The sequence below is a fragment of the Pezoporus wallicus genome, unplaced genomic scaffold (assembly GCF_028554395.1).
Source record: "Pezoporus wallicus isolate ANWC-B61680 ecotype Strahan unplaced genomic scaffold, APGP_CSIRO_Pwel_v1 contig_7985, whole genome shotgun sequence".
Lineage (NCBI taxonomy): Eukaryota > Metazoa > Chordata > Aves > Psittaciformes > Psittacidae > Pezoporus > Pezoporus wallicus.
Window position 1 is genome coordinate 412227 of NW_026636538.1, and position 20010 is coordinate 432236.

Genomic DNA, 20010 nt, shown 5'->3' on the forward strand with positions numbered 1-20010 from the left:
TGTCTACTCGATAATAAATAATTGCTTCTTCTTTAGAAGCACTTGTTATCACCTCTTCGTACTGAATATTTTTGGTACTAGCAAAGTATCTTCTTTTCAGCTCCCTAGAGACATCTGCTCTCCATATGGTGCACTTGCCTCTGCTTCCACAGCCTTTTCTGTGAAGAAGACTCCTGATATGACAAATTGGAATTATTTCCAGGTCTTCAAACACTTCACTAGCTCCTGACTGATGTAATTGAACCTAAAAAATTCTGCACAATTGTACATGTTTTAATCCCTCTTGCCTACCTGATTTTTGTCATATTGCTTCTGCTGTCAGCAAGCTGCCCTTAAGGCATCAACAGGAGGTTGTCGGCAGCAGAGAGCCACTTAGGAGCCAGCACTTGTGCTGAGCCCACCTAGGGGACATCAACCCATTGAGCCACCCTGCTCCTCTGCTCTTCAAAGGAAACCCACTGGAAATCACCTCATCCTGGCTGTGACTGTGGGAATGCTGGCACAGGAATATAGCCCCTTTGAGCACCCGTGCCAGCTCCTTAGCTCTGCGACTCATGCAAGAAAAATGGGGCTATCCTATTGCCATGGACCATCCTCTTTGCTTTCCTTGGTTTCTAAACCTCATTATGTAGTCACACAGAAAGGGAACAGCATTTTTTCTTCCTTCGGTTTGGCAGCAAATGCCAGAGAACGAATCAAGAGCTAAAAAAATAATCACTCATGCCTGTGTGTTGTGCGTATATCTATAGTTACCCTCTTATTCCCCATTGTAGCCTGTGATGTGTGTGTACTCTCTGACCTTGCACTATAAAACACATGGACTATTCAAATATATTTCCTCATGCCTTACTATAGGAACTGTCAGTCTGAATTCTTCTAGAAGCTGTTACAGTACAAAGAGACATAAAGCTCTGTCAAGTAATTCATCCCACGATAGCATGATATTGCAAGTAACAGCAAAGGAAAAACAGACAGCTGACATTTTAAGGGAAAGTCCTTCTTAGAGAATAGGTAGACAGCACTGAATACTGGTACCTCTGACTTGCACTGTTTGCTTATTTTAGTAACACTCAAAGCACCCATTCTCCTTCTGCACTTACAGAAATTGAGGAAACGCAACACCAACGGTTCTGAAGAAAGCTGCATGCATGGGGAGAAGCAGTAACAGCACCCTGCTGAGCTGCAGAGAAGTGGGGAGCACTCCACATCAGTGGACCCCCATCATGCTGACGCCCAGCATGCTGCTGGTATTATGTTATACTGAACGAGCTGTGATTTCATCTTGAAAATCTAATGCTTTAAACTATCCACATAGTATTTTTTTCCCCAAGATCTATAGCTAAAACGCCAAGGATAAAATATGTGGCCATGAGAAATGGATCTAGGCATACTATCTTTTCTATGGTAAATATTAAATCCTTCTTAATGACAAATAAGAAGAGTCAATCGTTTTGGCAGCTGAGTGCCACATACAAGTGAAAGAGACAAGAGAAAGGTACAAGAGAAAAGACAAATACTCCAGATCCTGCTGAAAATACTGTGGACAAAGTAAAACAGGGTAACCCTGTTGAAAAAAACACCTGAAAAAAAAAAAACCAATGTTTTTCTTGAATATTTGGTTACTGAGAAACTAACCTACCTGTCTTTATTCTTTAAGTAAGATATATGGAGCAAAGATTTTGTTTCTTGCAGATTAAAATAATATGTGGACTTGCTCTTTTGAGGTAGCTCAGAAATCTGTGTTTTATGAAGATGCAAATAAAGTTTGCACATGAAGCAGCAGATAGGGCACACTCAGCCAGCACATTATCAGTTAGCTTCTGCGCATAAGACAGTTTCTGCAGCTAAACAATATGAAATGTTTTAGTAATTCATTGCATCATTAAGGACCTAAAGGGCAAAGACGTGTCAAACTGAGTATGCTGCTTTGTCTCAACTCTTCCTACATCCACGGTTACAGCAGGACGGTTCAGCGGCATGTTCCCAAACACAGAACCACTGCCAACATTTTCTTAATGGGATTAAATTGTGCCTTGTTACTGTACAAAGACACTTTTTAAGTATGGTTGGCCATTTATTTGATGTATGATTCTCTTTGGCTGAATTATTATCCTAGATTTGTGGATAGTAAAGTCTTTATTTCATTACTTGCTGTAATTCTTCTCCTAAAATTTATCCAATTAGTGATAGAGATATTAATAGACTGGAGAAGCAAGATGAGTCACTGCTGTTAGTATCTCTATCAATAATTGAATAAATACTAGAACTACAGCATCTTCATGTACGTACAATTAAAAATTAATACTATTGACTTGACAAACAGCTGTCCTGAGGGACTGTGCTGTGATGGCACCCTGCCTTGTGGAACCAGGAGGAGTTTACAGATGGCAGCAATACTAACCATAGCTTAAATGAGACACAGGCTGATCAGGAGAAGGGCTTGGAGTTGGGATGGGGAGGGTACTTCTGCCAAACTGCCTTCTATCTTTCTGCTGCAAGCAATAGAGCAGCAGGGATCATCACTCCAAAGAAAGTCATACTTGGGCCATGATACAGGCGTAGCCACAGGCAAGGCAGATTAAATATGCTGAAAATATTTCTGGTTGCTGCAAATTCTAAATTAAATTGTAACGAGAAGGCAGCTGTCCCTCCTCTGAGGCTGACCAGAAAAAAGTCTACACACTCAGGTCTACCACGTCCTTTCCTGCCAGCTCACCCCTCTCGCATGGATGCAGCAGCTCAGCCACCCAGCCTAGTGCACCACAGGCTGGTTTCACAGCAAGCCCAGCACCAGAGTCCTGCACTTGTCTGAGCACAGCAGAAACACATACTCTGCTGCTAAGACTGTTTTCAAGGTCTTGTATGGAACAGTTTGCTACTTAAGCCTCCGTAACAACAGTTTGCAGGCAGAGGGGACTGCTTCCTGCTCTATCACTTCACTGCAGTAGCTTTGCAACAGTAGCTTGTCCTCAGGCCAGGACCAGCACCTGGCTTGGGCAGAAATATCCAGCTTGATGCAGGAGAGAGTGAGTCCCTGCTACAGGGCAGTGGGCTCTTCAGTCGGGTTGAGCAAATCATGCGAGTGTTGCCTGTTGCAGAGGTGGGGAGGAAACAAAAAACTGTACCTAGATGTATTCTATGTAGATGCCATCTCCAGGCAGGTGACACCCATGCAGGACCCAACCAGCAGTGCCGGAGACCTCTGCGCGCCCACAGCAGGTGGCATACTAGATAGCAGCAGCATGCTAAAGTCTTACAATAGCTGCAATCTGTATTAATGTGGACACAAGCTCTTGATGCAGAGTTGTTAACCGTTGTAAAAAGTGTTCTACAGTAATTTTTGAGAACTCAGCACTCAGTACAAACATGTCATGGCTGGGACCCTAAACCACTTGGTTCCTGCAATTGTTCAGCAATTGAAGTCTTTCACTTGCTCAAACACTGATTTATTAAAGACTTGATTCTGATCTTATTTTACAACCACGTAATTTTACTGCTATGACGTTATCCCAAATGACTTTCAAATACAATGCATAAATATGGAAAAAATAGGATTGCCAAAAGGTCCATGGGCAGAACATTCATATATGTGATTTTGATGCTGAAGATCATAAGCCTGATTCTCCCCTTATGAAGACTGGTAGAAAACAGAACACGTATATTCATAGAATCATAGAAGGGGTAGAGTTGGAAGGGACCTTAAAGACAACACAGCTCCAACTACCCTGCCATAGGCAGAAATACCTTCCACTAGATCAGGTTGTTCAAAGCCCCATCCAACATGGCCTTAAATACTTCCAGTTTACTGCAGTTATGTTGGTAAATATTTAGACAACGACATTTCACAGATCAATGTCTTCTGTCTTTCATTTTCTTCTAAAAACATTTCCATTTGTGTGTATAATCACCAACGGTGAGCACTGGTGACTAACTGTATTTTTTAATGAAACGTATTGCTCAGCTCCTTCCCACAAAGGATCCGAGACAGCACTACCAAGGCCTGCACTGCTAACAAGGACTGCACCACTTCCAGTGCAAAAGCCACCACTGGTAGAATTAGAGCAAGTTTATGGCAAAAATTAAAACATTTATATTTTAACATCTCCAGACTTTATTAGGTGTTCTTTATACAGTCATCTGGTATGTTTAAAGAGTGAGCAATCATATAAAAGGAAATATGGTCATAACTGATTGAAGTAATAAAACCCTGAAACTAAATAACATCTCATAACTCATTACACAGCATATATTAGATTTCATTACATCAGTATATGACTTAGTAGTAAATTCTCCTGTTGGTCATAAACCTCTAAAGTGTTGTCATCTTGAAAAATGAAATTAAAAAAGAGAAGAAGACAATACCAGGAGGGTCTGGTGGTTCTTGTACTGTTACAGCACAGCCCCACCTTGTGTCAGGGTGCACTGGCTTTTGTGGCGATGCTGGGATGGATGACATGCTTCTCTCCTCTGTTGCCATCATGTCCAGATGAAACCACCCCTTGACATGGGGAACTGGCATTACCAGGGGCTCATTTTTGCGTAGCCAGCCTGCTGCTGAGCTCATTATCTGTGTGTGCTGATGAAGCCACGTTTGTGTCCAGCACTGGGTAGCTCCCGCGAGGGCAATGGGCGAGTGCACCCTCCAGTGTGCACTCTGCTCCACACCGGTGGTCAGCAGCCTCGCTGGGCTGGTGTTGGTGAAGCAGTGATGTGCCAGTAATAGAAGCCAGAGCCCTGGGCCTGGAGCCATGTTCCCTCTGCTGCAGCACCTGGGAGCATTGGCTGGTAGGGCTGTCACATGGAGGGGTCACTGCCTTGCCCTATGCCAGAGGCTGTTACTGCAGCGGCATGGCACTGCCTCCAGTTTTCACCTGTGATCATTCACAGCCTGGTGTGCTGCTGCAAGCTGACGAACATGAGCTGGTAGCTCTGCTGCATGCTGCGGGGAGCTGGATGGACACCACTACTCACCACCTGGGGAAAGGGCAAAAAGCCAAGAGGCATGGCATGGCTGAAGTCCAGTGGGAATGTGAGTGTTGGAAGGGACCTTGGAGAGGCAGCTCACCAGCCCATGTCACCCCATGGAAATATCAGCATGGGGGCTTTCCAAAATCCCCTCTCTTTCTGAGGCTCTCTGAAGCATCTCTTAGCCCATGGCCTCCTGAGTCCCAAAGGCTCTTCAGTGTACTGGTGCCTTCCAGTGTCTTTCAAAGGGCTGAGAGGGGGTTGCGGGCCATCTGAAAACACCCCACAAGGCCAGTACTTTGCTCATGGGTGCAAGGGGTAGCACCCACCCTTGGGAAGGAGAGGAGGTGGGGCTCAGTCCTGACACAAGCTCACCAAGACTCTTTCTCCCTGTGCCCACAGCTTCTCTATGCTATGAGCTGCACAAAACCACACCTTTGAGCTGGGGACAGACTCTGGGAAGTGTTTGAGCCACCTAGCTACAGCGCCAAGGACTTGCTCCCCACCTTCTTGCAGCTCCCAAAGTCTTGAACTCCTCTTGTGCTGCAGCACAGCATTGACACCCCATCTGGGGCTCCCTCCTCCAGCTGCACAGCCCAGGACCAAGCAGGGGACCAGCCCTGCGGCCAGGTAAGTTGTTTCCCCCCAGGAACAGCAAAGCTGCAGCTTTTTCCCAGGTCCCCCTCCCCATCTGAGTGTTAGGGCTGGCACCCCCTGCCTCAGGAGCAGACAGGACCTGTTATAGTGAGGTAGGCAGCAGATCCCTCACCGCAGGTTGGGAGAAGCTGCCAACAAGATTTCTCAGCTACTTCTTACTGGGGGGACTTACCCCTTCTACAAAGCATGCCCAAGCGCAGGCATAAGGTAGAGTCTGAGCCATCTACATCGCATCAGCCTGGCAAAGCCAGGCATCAGAGGAGTCTGTCATGGCTCTGTGTGTCAGCTATGAACAGCAAACCCTCTCTTTATTCCTCCAAAAGATCTCCTTTTTAAGATTTTTTTTTTCCTTTGAGAATTAACCTCTCCTTCTTCATTTGACAGTTTATAATTACCCAGAGCAACCGATCAGCAACTGTGCCATTTGCAACATCTGGGAGATCTTAAAACAGATCCCAGTCCAAGCTGCACTGATGTAATTGTTTTGCTGGGTGAAGGATGCTAACTCCCCATGTGTGTTTATACTCCTTCAAAATAATCCAATGTTTTTTTTTGAAGCTCATTTATGTCAACATGTACTTTATTGTGTCTTATGCATTTTTAAAGTGCTAGCTGGAGAAGTCCCCTTTCAAATCATACCTCCTCATGCTCTTTTTGAAGTAGGTTGTTGAATCATCATGAAGTATCAAGACTTTAACGGCTGTTTTGGAGGTGTCCAGCCACTCCACTGGGTTTGACACACATGTGACAAGCTTTCATTCATACAGTAGATCCCCCAAAGCTCCAGAGGTGCAGGTGATTGCATCTCTGCTGAGAGACAGCAGGAGCCTGTGATCAGGTAAGAACAAAGCTGCACAAAGTCCAGCACTCTGCACTCCAAGCTCTGCACCAAGATCCAGCTCTGGGGAACATCTACACACTTACGAGTTGTCCAGCAGAGGATCCTGCTCCCAGCAGAAGTCTCTCTCAAGACCAACAAAAGATGGGGTGGATAATGATGTTCTCTGGTGTAAGCCAGATGAACCTAGGCTATATGTGCAAAAATTAAACTACAGATCTAAACATCTAACCTGCCATAATTACATCATCTGTCTTACAATGGGAATAGCAGCTTGTCTATGAAACACTTCTGAAGGGAAATGTGCTTTCTAACACTTTCCCTGGAATGTCTTTTATTCTGTTCGGGTTGTTTTTTGGGTTGTTTTTTGGGGGTTGGTTGGTTGCAGGGTTTTTTTTGTTGTTGTTTTTCAAACTAAAGCATCTCTGGCTACTCCCAGCACAGCCCTAGGTCCTGACTTTGCCCTGCTACAGCCTAAGTGCTCCTAGGCAGGGATGCCTGTCTCCATGAAAGCTACGAAATGCTGGTCTCACCCCTCCTATGGTACCTCAGTTTTGCAGTGCACAGAGCAGACCAGAGCTGAGCCAAACCTCACCTGGCAGCAGAATACATTTTGCCTTTTCTCAGAGCCACCTCCATGCTGCTGTGACAGCCTCGTGAGCTCCAGCAAGGCAGGCTGGGTGCCGAGCATCGGTGGAGTCATGCTTATACACCCATGGAAAACTAAAGCAGTTCTCTTCCATCTTCTTCAGGGTTAGAGCCTGTAGCTGAGGAACATGTAAGATTTGGATAGTTTTTAGTTAATTGAAGTAAACCAAACGTATATAGCTGCTTTTATGACTATTTCATAATAGTGTCTTTTTAAGCTAATACTCCACCAGGGAGCACAACTTGCAGACAAAAAAGGCCTCTGAAGTGCCTTGAAGAGATCTGAGCTTTGGACTCTGAACTCAGCTGCTTATAAACAATCGTTTCAATCTGCTAGGCCGCAGTGGGAGTATGAGGCTTCATAAAAGGGCTAAGGTGTTGTAATACTGAGTGCAGCAGTGCTTAACTCCATGTCTCGCTATCCAGTCTTCCCATGCAATCCAGAAGATTTAGACACAAAGAACCAGATCTGCACAGGCCAGTAGGGAACCACTTTAGGAACTGCTGAGGAGAGCATAGCCCAGCTGTGCTGAGGTACCTCTTTCTGATCAAGTTTCAAGCCCCAGATCCCTTCCCAGCGCAGGAACTGAAGCAGCACACTCTCATAAAACAGCAATAGTAATTCCAGCACTTGTTCAGGGTTTGGAAGAGAAAGATGCAGTGCTCCTCTTTTGCTGCAGAGATACGAGCACCCCAAGCACAGACCTGCTCTGGACATCCTCTTGAATCCATTCTGGTTTTCATAGAAAACAGATGAGGATGAGCCAGAGGAGATGAACATTCTGGAGGCAGGACAAAGGCAGCTTGGATTCTACTCATGATTCAGTTCAATGAATGATATCCAAAAATTGTCTAGGAAAAACTTAATCCTCAGTGAGTGCATGAACTTGGGGTTTCCAAGGTTAGGACATATGGGTGTCACCCTCTGCAGTGGCCTGCAAATCACCTTGGCCTTTGCCAAACCACCACATACCTCCCTTTCCTACTCAGTGGTCCCATTACCCCAAAATGCATTTAACCACATTTTTCTTTTCCCCCACCTTTCTAGTGGCCGTCTGCACATAAATGCTCCAACCTCACCTCATCCTCACCACACAGCCCCAAAGCAGGCAAAGGGGATTGAGGTCAATTTATTTTCCCTCCACTTCTTCCAAATCCCTGTGCATGGTTTCCTAACCCTGGGTTTACCACAATCCCTCACCCACTTTGTGTTTCTCCCTCCAGCCCTTGGCCTATTTCCTTGGTCCAGGTGCCAGGAATTGCTCAGAACTTGGGTACTGCAGGAGAGAGCTGAGCATGGAAGAAATCACAGCTGAAGGCAGTTAGCTTCTGGGCAGTAACTTCCCAAGCAGGCAAGTGCCTCTATGCAGGGGCAGTCAGGCATTGCCCTCATTCTGAAGCAGCCTAGAAAACAGCTCTAACCACCTACTCAAGTCACAGACTCTCCTGGTGCAGTTAATTACACCTTTCAAAAGCAGAACAGAATTAGCCAAAGGGACTAACAGCCCCACTTGCACTCCAGAAAAGAACTAAAGCATTCACAGAGCAAGGAACTGAATCCACACCTTTTTGCAAAGAGAAAGGAATTGAGCCCACAGTTTGCTGGCATTAGCTAGCATGAAGTCACCAGTGAGCAGAAGGCTTTGAGGGCTCCTCCTCCAGAGATGCCATAAGAACACCCACCATGCAAGGGAAGCAGAAGTGCGTGCTGTTTCTTGCACCCTGGGACACCAGACCAGGCTGTCACCTAGCTCCAGCACAACCAGCACTCAGGTCCTGGGCAAGCCAGAAACTGTTTGACACTGAAGTATTTACATTAACTGCCCCAAAGGAAGCTTGCAGCTCTGCATAGCCTGCAAAGGAGTTTGAGGAAACTGAGTTCGGGGATCAAGCCCAGTTCTTTGAGGATACTTGGATGCTAAACCCAAATTATTTACAATGGAGAGAGTTGCCTACAGATTCTTCAGGATCTTAGCTTGTGCTGAAAGATGCTAAGAGGACTGCAGTCACTTGAGGCATTCAGGTCAGCTGCATACTAGACAGGAAGACTGAGGCTGGAGTTCAGTGTCACCTAGGAGCAGCAGTGACTCAGGTTGCCTCTGCCTGTTCCACACTGCAAAGGAACTTCACTTGGCCTTACCCTGGCCAAAGTTTCAGTCATCAAAAGTGACCGCAAAGGCGCAGCAGCACTGTGGAGAAATCCTGAAGATAATCTTTGACCTGTGCTATCTAGAGAGAAAAATGCTTCAAGTAGGAATGTGTTTATCATAGTAATGCTAAAACAGTTCCATTATAATGACAAGAGTGACATTTCATCAAAATTCTTATGAGAATTGTATCTGCTGCAGCTCTCTGTTGGATGGAAGTTGGATGTAAAACAAGCATATGTTTCTTGTTACAGTGCTGCAAAAAATCCATTGTTTCTGGGTTGACCGATTCGAAATTTAAAGAAATTGGCCTGCCATAACAAACATGATCTTCAGCAATCAAAATGTATTCTTATATTTCACTATGAATTTATTAAAGGAACTTCAAGTGACATGCAAGTTTGCTTATGTGATGAAAATAGGTTCAATCTAAAACTGTCATCAAACTGCAGGATTAGCAATATCAGCTCAGACTCTCTCTTAATTTGACACACGTAATTTAGATGTGCCAGATGTTGTGAACCCAAACCACAAAGAGCCCTCAGTAATTTATGGAATCTGTATAGAATTTATATCCAAAACCTACAGTAATGAAGGTTTCAAAGTCAAATTATGAACTGCAAGATGCACCATCGCCTTGTGCATTATATGATATGACCTTAAATTGCAGGTTCACATTTTTCCCCATAGGAACCCCTCTCTCATTCAGAGAATTATTTTCAATCCCCTTCAGTGCAAAGCTCAACCTTGCTTTCTGCACTCTGTACAGGCCACAGATGTCTCAGCTTCTTTGCAAGTACTTACTGTCAGAAGAATAAAGACTGTGAGGTCTTTTTCAGATCTGAGATGTCCTGTGAGATTTGCTCCTGGTACCACCACCTGTAGTATCCAGTGTGTATGGATGAATACTGACACTTTCACCCAGTATTTTCAGAACAGATCTACTGAACCTATAGATGTGATTACTCTGCACTTCTGCAGATGTAGCCCCAGTCACCATAATTTAAGCATTTAGCAAAATACTCTCTGAGTTTCTGTGAACTCATGGAGTCTTGCTCAGCGTTAAAGAACCTGATGACAGCAGCAGAAAGAAAACCCAGTCCTCCAAACCGGCATGCTTGGTCCTTCACCATCAGACTATCTTTTCACCTCTGGCAATTTGACCCCCTTCACTGTTACCAAGTTTTTCCTTAAAAGAAGTTCATTTTGCAGATCGTAAGCTCATGGCTGCACAGTCCTGGATCATTGACAGAGGAGCACACAGCCTGCACAGGGAATATGGCAGGATCCCATAAAGCACTGCACAAGTGGGGTGGAAGCATTAGAAGAAACTGAAGATCTGAAAATCCTTAACTTTTGCAAGGCTATTCCTTCCTATCCCAAATATTTTTATGGATAAAGGCAAGGATTCAAAAATGGGAATGACACTAACTCTCCAACTTTTCACCAAAAGGATTCAGATCTTTCACACAAGAAAACTCCCGTTTCTTCCAGATAGATTAATGCTTCTAGCAGAGTGCACAGAGGGCAACACCAGAGTATGAAATACAAAATGTCTTCCAAGTTACTCATCTATTAGCCAGTAGCACAAGCATTCAGATCTCGTATCATATTCTAGATAAGTTTATAGTCTCTAACACAAAGCTACTACAGCTCCTGGTTCCCAGGCAACAGACATCCTGCTTTTACACTTACCCCCTTCCTCCATGTTTCTCACTATTTTTAGATTCTCAAAAAACACGCACCATCTCTGGCAAAAAAAAACCAACAAACATATCTTCCTGACTAGTATCATTCTAAGATACAACTAAACAGTATTGATTTTTTTCAAATACTTCAACGGGAGACTACTGCACATTACATGAACTTAAAAATGATCAATCCAAGTTAGAAGCATTTGAAAACACGTGTAAATGAAAGCTGCCAACAACCTCGCCCTCGGTGAGCAGGCAAGCTCTTAACATGGCTTCCTCTTCCTTCCTTCCACTGAACTGCTATAAAGATCACTTGAAAATACTGTTATTAACTACTTCTACTTGCCTCTTATTCTAAAAATGCTAAATTTGAGTGTAAAGCGGCCAGTGATTTCAGGTATGTTAGGCCAGTTGGAGTACGGCTGCTATGCATTCCCCTCAAAGGTAATTTGTAAGTATTTATAAGTGCCTGTTGCCAACAAAACCCTTTACTCTAAACAAAGTAATTTTTTTACATACTTTTGAACCATACTAATCTTAATCCAAATTTACGGTCAAATAAGCAGACGCTGTATTTCTATAAAATCCCAGCTTTTGTAGAATTTTGACCATCTATGCCTTTCAAGTTCTATTTCTATTAGATAGTTAGGTCTTCTAATATTATTCTAACAGATTAAATAGTTCTAATTCCATAAAAAAATCAAGTATTCTAATAATTCCGCAATAATTATTATAGAAAAGAAGTGTGAAAATTAAGGCCTCTTCTGCCTCTCGGAAGAAAATCAGAAAGTTCTCAAACTACATATACTTCCATCGTAAGATTTTACTATAGGAGATGAAAAAAACCCTCACATTCTTAGTATAATCTCCCCACAGACTTTTAAGGAATATCAGTGATGCAGGTATTTCAGCAGCATTTTGTTTTACCGCATCAGGCTGTGATGTTCTGTAATAAATATTTCATCCAAGGATCACTGGATGGGAACAACTGAAGCAAGAAGATGAAGGTTAGTAAGAGAGTGATGAACACAGCTAAAAGCCTGTTTCCATTCTAATTTCTAACCCAGTATTGTATCATCTGGGCATATCAATTCAAAACTACAGATACAGTTTACTCCATATTTATGTAATTTTGCTTTTTCTAAATTGCTCTAGGTTTTGGTCACTGGGCTCTTGCATTTGGCAGACAAGCATGCATAACAAAGAAAAACATAAACATTGGGACTATCACACAAGACTGTGCATTTCACACAGAGGGCTATATGATAGGCTTTGAATTTTACATATAATTCCAAAAATCTGTTTCAAGTTAACACTACCATTAAACTGTGGAAGACTAAATGCGAGGTCTTCAGCCAGCAAAAGCCAGTATTTTCTCAATACAACTGAAATCCTTCTGCTTTTTAGCAGAGCCCAAATTCCATGTGTATCTCTAATGTCATTAACCTAACCACTTAAAACACTTGATACCAATCACTGTGAACAACAGCATGCCTTAAGCGATGAAGAAAATATATGGGAAGTTAATTAATGCTGTTGAAAGTACATCAGCATATCACTTTTGCCCTATAAAAGGATAAAAAAAATAAATCTCAAGAAACTGAATAAGATGGTCATTATGATTTATATGAAAACAGCCTTTAACAATGTATATGGCACAAAAAAGCTAGTGAAACACTTCCTGATTTTATGATTAAGGAATCACGTGTATTTTCCATTATTGTGCATCTAAACCCATACATATTACAGAATATTGCATTCTGTTGTCTCATGATGCACTATAACATCCAGCACTGGGCCAGTATTGTCGTCTCCAGGCAGAAGTGATGATGGAAATAAGCAACCCCTTTTTTAATTTAACTAGGCAACTAGCACCAACAGCTTTGTGTGTTTATTACCTACTCCTACAACTGCAGAGAACAGCTGTACTATGAAAAGAGTAAGAATCAAAAAGCTGGAATGAAGACTGCATACCACTAAGCTGATATGTAATGTATACGCTCATAGGAAAGATCCGAACATTAGCTTGTTAACATTTGCAAAGAACTCTTCCAAGTAGGTTTTATACTTTGACATGTTTATTTTACTTGGATGAATAGATTCAATGAACAAGCTGAAACAGTATTCCTCAGCCTCATATTTGCCTCCCTGTAGACTTCTATATCCAAATGTTTAAAAATATCAGAAATATGTGGATATTTGCATGAAGTAGTTCAATAGTTATTTCTTGTTCCATTCTTCTCTTTCAAGTCTTTCACGGATTACTTCTTTTAAGTATGGTTCAAGATAATGGTGATCCTGAAAAAGAAGAGAATATATTTAAACTTACTAAAGGTCCAGAAACATCTCAAGCCATTCCTACCGACTACTTGTCTCTCATTTGTCCTCCGATTTGACTAAAACCTAACCAAAAAATTAAAATCAAACATTACTTACTCTGATAAGGTAAATGTTGTATCTCTCAAGTCTGCAGTGACAAATTCGTTACCACAGCAACCACTAATTCCTAATGCCCCGCCAACATGAACAAGCAAAGCGATGCTTCCAGCTGTATCTTTAGAAACGATGTTCTTTTGGCAGATAACAAAATGTACAATATCCACTTCAGTTCTAAGTCCAACCGTAATATAATATACTCAAGGAACTAATTTTGAACTTAACTTCAAACAGTGCTATGTACTTGGATTTGATAGAACATTTCAACAGTGTTTAACGCTCACAAAGAAAATACTGCTTAAGGAACTACACAGACAGTTATTCAATGCAGCAGTTACCTAAATACCACAAGAAACAGTCCCTGCTTATATAGGGAAACATAATGCCCTTAGGCTATCCTATAGTCAAACATTTAGTGATAAGATTCCTCTCTGCCAGGTAATTTGGAGAAAGAGATGGACAACAATACAAAGTCTGTGAATCAATCACTACAAATAAAAATTTAATTACATCTGAAAAGAAAAGTGTAGTTTGTTTTCCAAATTACAAGATGACACTTATTTTAATGCAAGGTTTCTCTTTAAGTTATCATTCCTTGGCATCTTCATGAATAAAAGTTTTGGCTCAGGATTTTCTTAAAATTCAGAAATTAACCACAAAAGCAAGAGATCTTTCATAAGACTTTCAAAGCTAGTTAGAGTGTATTCCTTTATCTGATAGTTTAGAAGAAATGTTTTGTCTGAATACAAACAACGTTCAATGGCTCTGAGCTATAGTTTCCGTTTTTTTTACAGAAAAATTCTGTAAAGTTATGTACACAAACCTCTTCATACTTCACCCACTGGTCTTTTGGGAGGATCTGATGTTTCAGGCTTAGATCAAGTGCTCGCTTTATACGAAACATTCTTTCATTGTAAAGATGTTCTGGGAGTCTCCTCACTGCTTCTTTTACATCATCATCTTCATACCATGTGTCATCTCTCATTAATCCTGTATCAATAAGATTTTATGGTATCACTGAAAAAATATTCTTACATAGGATTTAGGATTGACACAGATGTTTCTACGTGACATGGGAAAAATGCTTCCAATGCATAAAACCCAAACCAATCCAGAAGAGAACCACTAGTCACTCACAGAGAACAAACTCTAAACACTAGCTTTCACATACTTTATTTATTTGTTCTTAATCCTTTTCTGAAGGAGGAATAGGGAAAATGGGTATTTAATTCAATGTTTCATAAGAGTATATATGCAGAACATATATAAAAACTTATGAACTTACGCTCATCTAATTTTATATCTGTATTTAAGGTGACTGTCTAGGAAAAGGGTTTAAGAGCTCTGAATCCATTACCATCAGTCAGCCACAGGTGTGACTAAAGAATAATTCTTCAGCACTGAAGTAAACTTCACTATGCATAATGACTGTATCTCCACTGACTATATTAAGTTACGGAAACCTGAAGCTAGATGTTTGTGCACGAGTCGGTTCCCTCCCACACTGCCCCAAACCAGAAGTTAAATCAGGGAGAAGCACCTAGTTTTCTAAACCAAGAACACCTCCACACTGTCTGCGGAACAAACGATTCCTGAAATTCAACCAACCCTGCTTTAAGTTTCAGTATTAACAACATAGAACAAAATGTTACTTCTGTAACATCTCAAGACTGATGCAGATTAAGGGAGTATACACCCACTGACTTGGGGTTAACAGCTTTGATCTCATGTGACTGAGTTGGCAACAGTCTCCCATTAAGCCAGAAATTTCCTCAAAGCTACATATTCTTGAATTCAGGTATGTAATTTATTTCAAAGGCACAGGGAGCATGGCTGCTAATTTAGTCACTACATTAAATGTGGTGTTTCTCCTCAGTTTCTATCATATTCCTAGAAAAGCAGCAAAAAGTATTAACACCCTAAAGAACTTTGGGCTTTGAGCAACCTAGTCTAATGGAAGGTGTCCTGCCCAAAGGCAGTCAGAACCAGATGATCTTTAAGGCCCCTTCCAACCCAAACCATTCTATGATTCTATGAACAATTTCAGCAGACAGATATAAAAAAGAGGGGCTAAGCACTGCATCTCCAAAGGAAAGACCTAGACTTACTCTTCCACAATTTCCTTGCATTTTTTTTCCTAACTTCCTCAGGGCAGTTATGTTACATTTCTTTAAAATATTTGCTCATATTGTGATCAGTAGTAAATTAAGGCCTCTGACTATTCAGATCCTCTTGTCACCCAAGGACAGTTCTACTGCATAAATAGTTGAAACAAACTTCGTAACTCTGAACAAACTGAAGACAGTATTGTCAAGGTAACCTCCTCTACTTAAGGAAACACTATTTTTACACCTACTTCATGACTGTGAAGGCCAGAGAGACACCAAGTGAATTTACGGTGATGCAAAGGGCAGAACTAACTAAATCCTTTTTTGCACTTTGGATACTTAGTATAAGTATTGCACACAGACTGACTGCTATCAGCGGGAACCTGTCCACCTTCAAGGGCAGACTTTGGGTTAGAAGATACTGACCAGTGAAAGTGACTTGGTGGGAAGAGATAAATAATAAAGCTCTCAGGACCACTCTGTGAAAGTTTTTTTAACTGCTCCAGTTTAACCTTAGCTGTTGCAAGTTATTTCACTGAAAAGAACGGCAAACACACAAATAATAGAAAAGTCAATGATACATTACCAGGCACAATCATGACGACTAAAGCTATTGCTAACTTTTTCCCCACATAAGTAGCAGCTAATTTTGACCAAACAGACTTATGTAAGCTGCATGCACATACATCAGTTATGACCCATAACTTGTTTGAAGACTGTCAGTCTTCCAGACTTTTTAAAGCTCAGTGAAACACTTACCTAGTTTGTTGAATCCAGCTGCATTGTAATACCACTTGCGAAATTTGTCCATGAGGCGACCGCCTCCTGCGACTGAACGGGACCAGTATCAGTTGCAGAGCAAGATAAAATTCAACATTTAAACACTACTATGACAGCACACAAACAGTTGTTTGCCTCCTTCCCATGCACTCATCATAGAATCATAGAATGGTTAGGGTTGGAAAGGACCTTACGATCATCTAGTTCCAACCCCCTTGCCATGGGCAGGGACACCTCACACTAAACCATGTCACCCAAGGCCTTGTCCAACCTGGTCTTGAACACTGCCAGGGATGGAGCATTCACAACCTCCCTGGGCAACCCATTCCAGTGCCTCACCACCCTAACAGGAAAGAATTTCCTCCTTATATCCAATTTAAACTTCCCCTGTTTAAGTTTTAACCTGTTACCCCTTGTCCTGTCACTACAGTCCCTAATGAAGAGTCCTTCAATACTGCATCAAGTTTGACTTAGCCTCTCTGCTTTTCAGCATCCCTTAACTGATGCTGAACAGGCAGAATGAGCGCTTGTTACATACAGTAATTTGGCCTCTGTTTCACTAAATTTGAATATTAGACTGCTTTAAAACTTGCATCAATGCTAACAGTTTGGTGTCAAAGGCAGCAGTAACACTTTCAGACTGTGTAACTTTTACTTGAGCTAAAACCACGTTCTACGTACAGCAAAACCATCATGCTTTCCAAACAATTTATTGAAGTTCCACATCTCTCACTACAGATTAATGCAGTTTCAAAGGCAGTGTATTACTATGTTGTTAACCTTCTGCTCTCCTCTCCAGTTACTTAAATACTATTCCAGAGTTTCCTTTTTCAAAAGGCTGACAAAGTCAACTGGAAAGTCAACACTGAAACCTCAAAAAATTGCTTTAAAACTAAAAATAATAAAGCACACCACATGCAGAATATTCACCTTTCCTTAACGATGATCTTGGATAGCAAAGGTATTTTTACCTGTGATCAAGCAGTGTAGTACCAAATACCAACTCTGAAACCATATAACATGGGCCATGAATCCAGGGCAAACTGTTCTTCATGTCATCTCACTGTGACACCCCATAAAACCAGTGCTATGTGTGATACCAGTACATCATTTGCATACCCCCTCATCAGGCCTTATTCCTTCGTTTTTTAGGGCTTGAAAAGGAATAACATTAGACCATCTAAGCCTGGTGCCAGTACCTGGGTAGGCCAGCGCTGCCCCCGAACACCTTCTGCCCCCTGATCTCAAAAAAACCTCGGTTTCGGATCCAGGTTCCTCCGCTGAGGCCCAGACAGAGAGGCCGCCGCTCGGGAGGGACAGTGAGGAAACCCGACCGACAGAGCCCTGCCGGCGATACATCAGCTGCGGCACTTCCCCTGTCAAGGGCACACAGCGCACACAGCCCACCGGCTCCCCACCTTCCTATCACGGCCTGCCTCGCCTCCCAGCGCGGGACGGGACGGGACAGAACAAGCCCCACACCACAAACGCGGCAAGCACGGCCCCGCACGACCACCCCGGAAACCCTCCACCGCCTCACCCGACGCCCTCGCCGCCATGTTGACCTCGGCGCGGCCTACTGCCTTCTGGGTAATCCGCAGCGTTCCCGGGGCGCACCGGCCCCGCCAATGCCACCCCGGCTCTGGCGCATGCGCCCCGGCAGGGGGGAGGCAACGGGCGGGCTGGTGCCGGCAGGGGAGGATTGCAGGCTTTCCCAGCCAGCGTTTTCACACGGGCAGGCGGAGCGTCCCGGAGGACGGGGATGCTTCACGAGTCTCCGCCGTACGGCCCCTCCAGGTAGGGGCGTCTCGCTAGGCCGTCTGCTGCCGCAGGGCACCGGGCTGCTCTGAGGCACCACCCGCGGGCGCAGAGAGCAGCAAAGGGGAGGCCCTGGTGGACACGGTGAAGCGCATGATTCCTACAGCGGTTTTAGATAGCGGTTTCGGTGTTGGAGGATCGGTAATTAAGATTAGGCAACGCTTGCTCAGAACGAGTGACAGCGCCGTCTCCTCACAGTGTGTTTGCACCGCAGTGCCTCTGCAAACGGACAGCCATGCAAAAACCAACATGTTATAGCACCAGGCCGAGCGTTGCCTTTGCTAGCGGTGCCCGGGTACTCACCTGCGTGGCCACTGCTGTAGTGCGTGGAGAGCTGGTGTGAACAAGTGCTTGCTTTGGTGTAAGGTAAACCAGCTGTCAATCAGGGCAGCAGAACTGGGTGCTATGAAGATTCTTCAGACCAGCAGTTGTGAAGGTATCGGCTAAAAATCAGTTCAGAATACAGTAAGCACAAAGTCAATCACTGAAAGATGCAGAAACCTCTCTCTATTCAGGTATCACAGCTCCCACGTGAGCAGCTGTTTCCTGAGGCACCCATCACTGCCTCTCCCCAGCAATCCCTTCATAAGCAGACGGCTGCACTTCTAAAGAAATCAGTATATGGAACTATACTAGCACTATTGCTACAGTAGATATGTCACTCAAAAGCACGCAGCTGACTGTGATACACAAGCAAACAGCACAGCTCAAACCGTGTGTCAGCAGAGCTCAAGGAGCCTTTGCCGTGTTATACCCATCAAGCCTCAATTAACATGCTCAATCAAAGGCTGCTAGCCCTTATCAAGAACAGCAGAGTATAGTAAGTTCTGGGCCAAACATTTCGTCTAAACCCCCCCTTTCTTTTTTTCATCTTAAAGCCAAAAAGTATTTGGCATGATCCTCAAAAACTTCTATACTCTTTCCCCTTTCCTTTTAGCACTCCCATAAAATCTTTTGCTTTGTTTCTTCGTGGTATTTCTGGGAAGCTATTTTGGCATAAGCTCATGCATTTAACATTTCAAAACCTCTGGTTTAGGTCTGGCAGCAATTATTTTTACGTTTAAAAATATTAAAGGAATTAAAAGCCCAAAGTTGGAGACATTCAAAATGCATGCATTATGTAATGTAATTTTGTATTGTAACAGTTTATCACATGGTAATACAGATCGTGATAAGGACAGCAGAATAAACCTGCAAAAGCAAATTCTGTGGCATTATGGAGCCACTTTTAATTAATACCTTTAATACAGTCAAAATCTAAATAGGCATATTGAATTAGATATAAAGTGCTCAGCCATCACATTTCAGCCACCATCTTAGATTAAATTTGTTATGCATCTTTACCAAGAATAAGCTACTTAATAGAAGATTTTGAGTGATCTTCCCAGGCCAGTGGGGTGGGAAACAAGAACAGAAAACAAAAGAGGACATCTCAGATACTATTACAGAAAATAAATGTAGCTTTTTACTGTGCTTAAGTGATAGCCCAGTAAATCATTTTGCACTCTGCTTGTTCTGACAACACTTCTTTACTTGGGTATTGTAATTCCAATTCCAATTTTTTTTTATTTTGGATAAAAGACTCAAGTAATAATCCAGATATCATTACTGTACTCATTCTTTAAATGTCTCTTCTCTTTAACTTTACTTTACTTCCCACCTATTAGGGGAATTTAACCTTTTGAAATTTATTCTGCTGTCTGCATACAAATTGGTATTTTAAGCTCCAACACTCAGCTTTTAAACCATTGAGGATTATTCATTAAATAAGCTTAACTTGCCGATGACACCAAGCTGTGTGGTTCAGTTGATACACTGGATGGAAGGAATGCCATCCAGAGGGACCTTGACACACTTGTGAGGTGGGCTGATGCCAACCTCATGAAGTTTAACCATGCCAAGTGCAAGGTCCTACACCT

At 42.8% G+C, this 20010-nt stretch overlaps 1 protein-coding gene across 1 annotated transcript; it reads right to left on the minus strand.

The window, feature by feature from the left end:
* Positions 1–13005: 13005 nt before the first annotated feature.
* On the minus strand, positions 13006–17924 carry LOC130594545 (cytochrome b-c1 complex subunit 7). Its single transcript, XM_057400504.1, is given in 5 exon segments — positions 13006–13247; positions 14209–14375; positions 16253–16324; positions 17814–17885; positions 17888–17924. Coding segments are annotated over 5 exon segments (426 nt in total). The 3' UTR covers positions 13006–13169.
* Positions 17925–20010: the final 2086 nt, after the last annotated feature.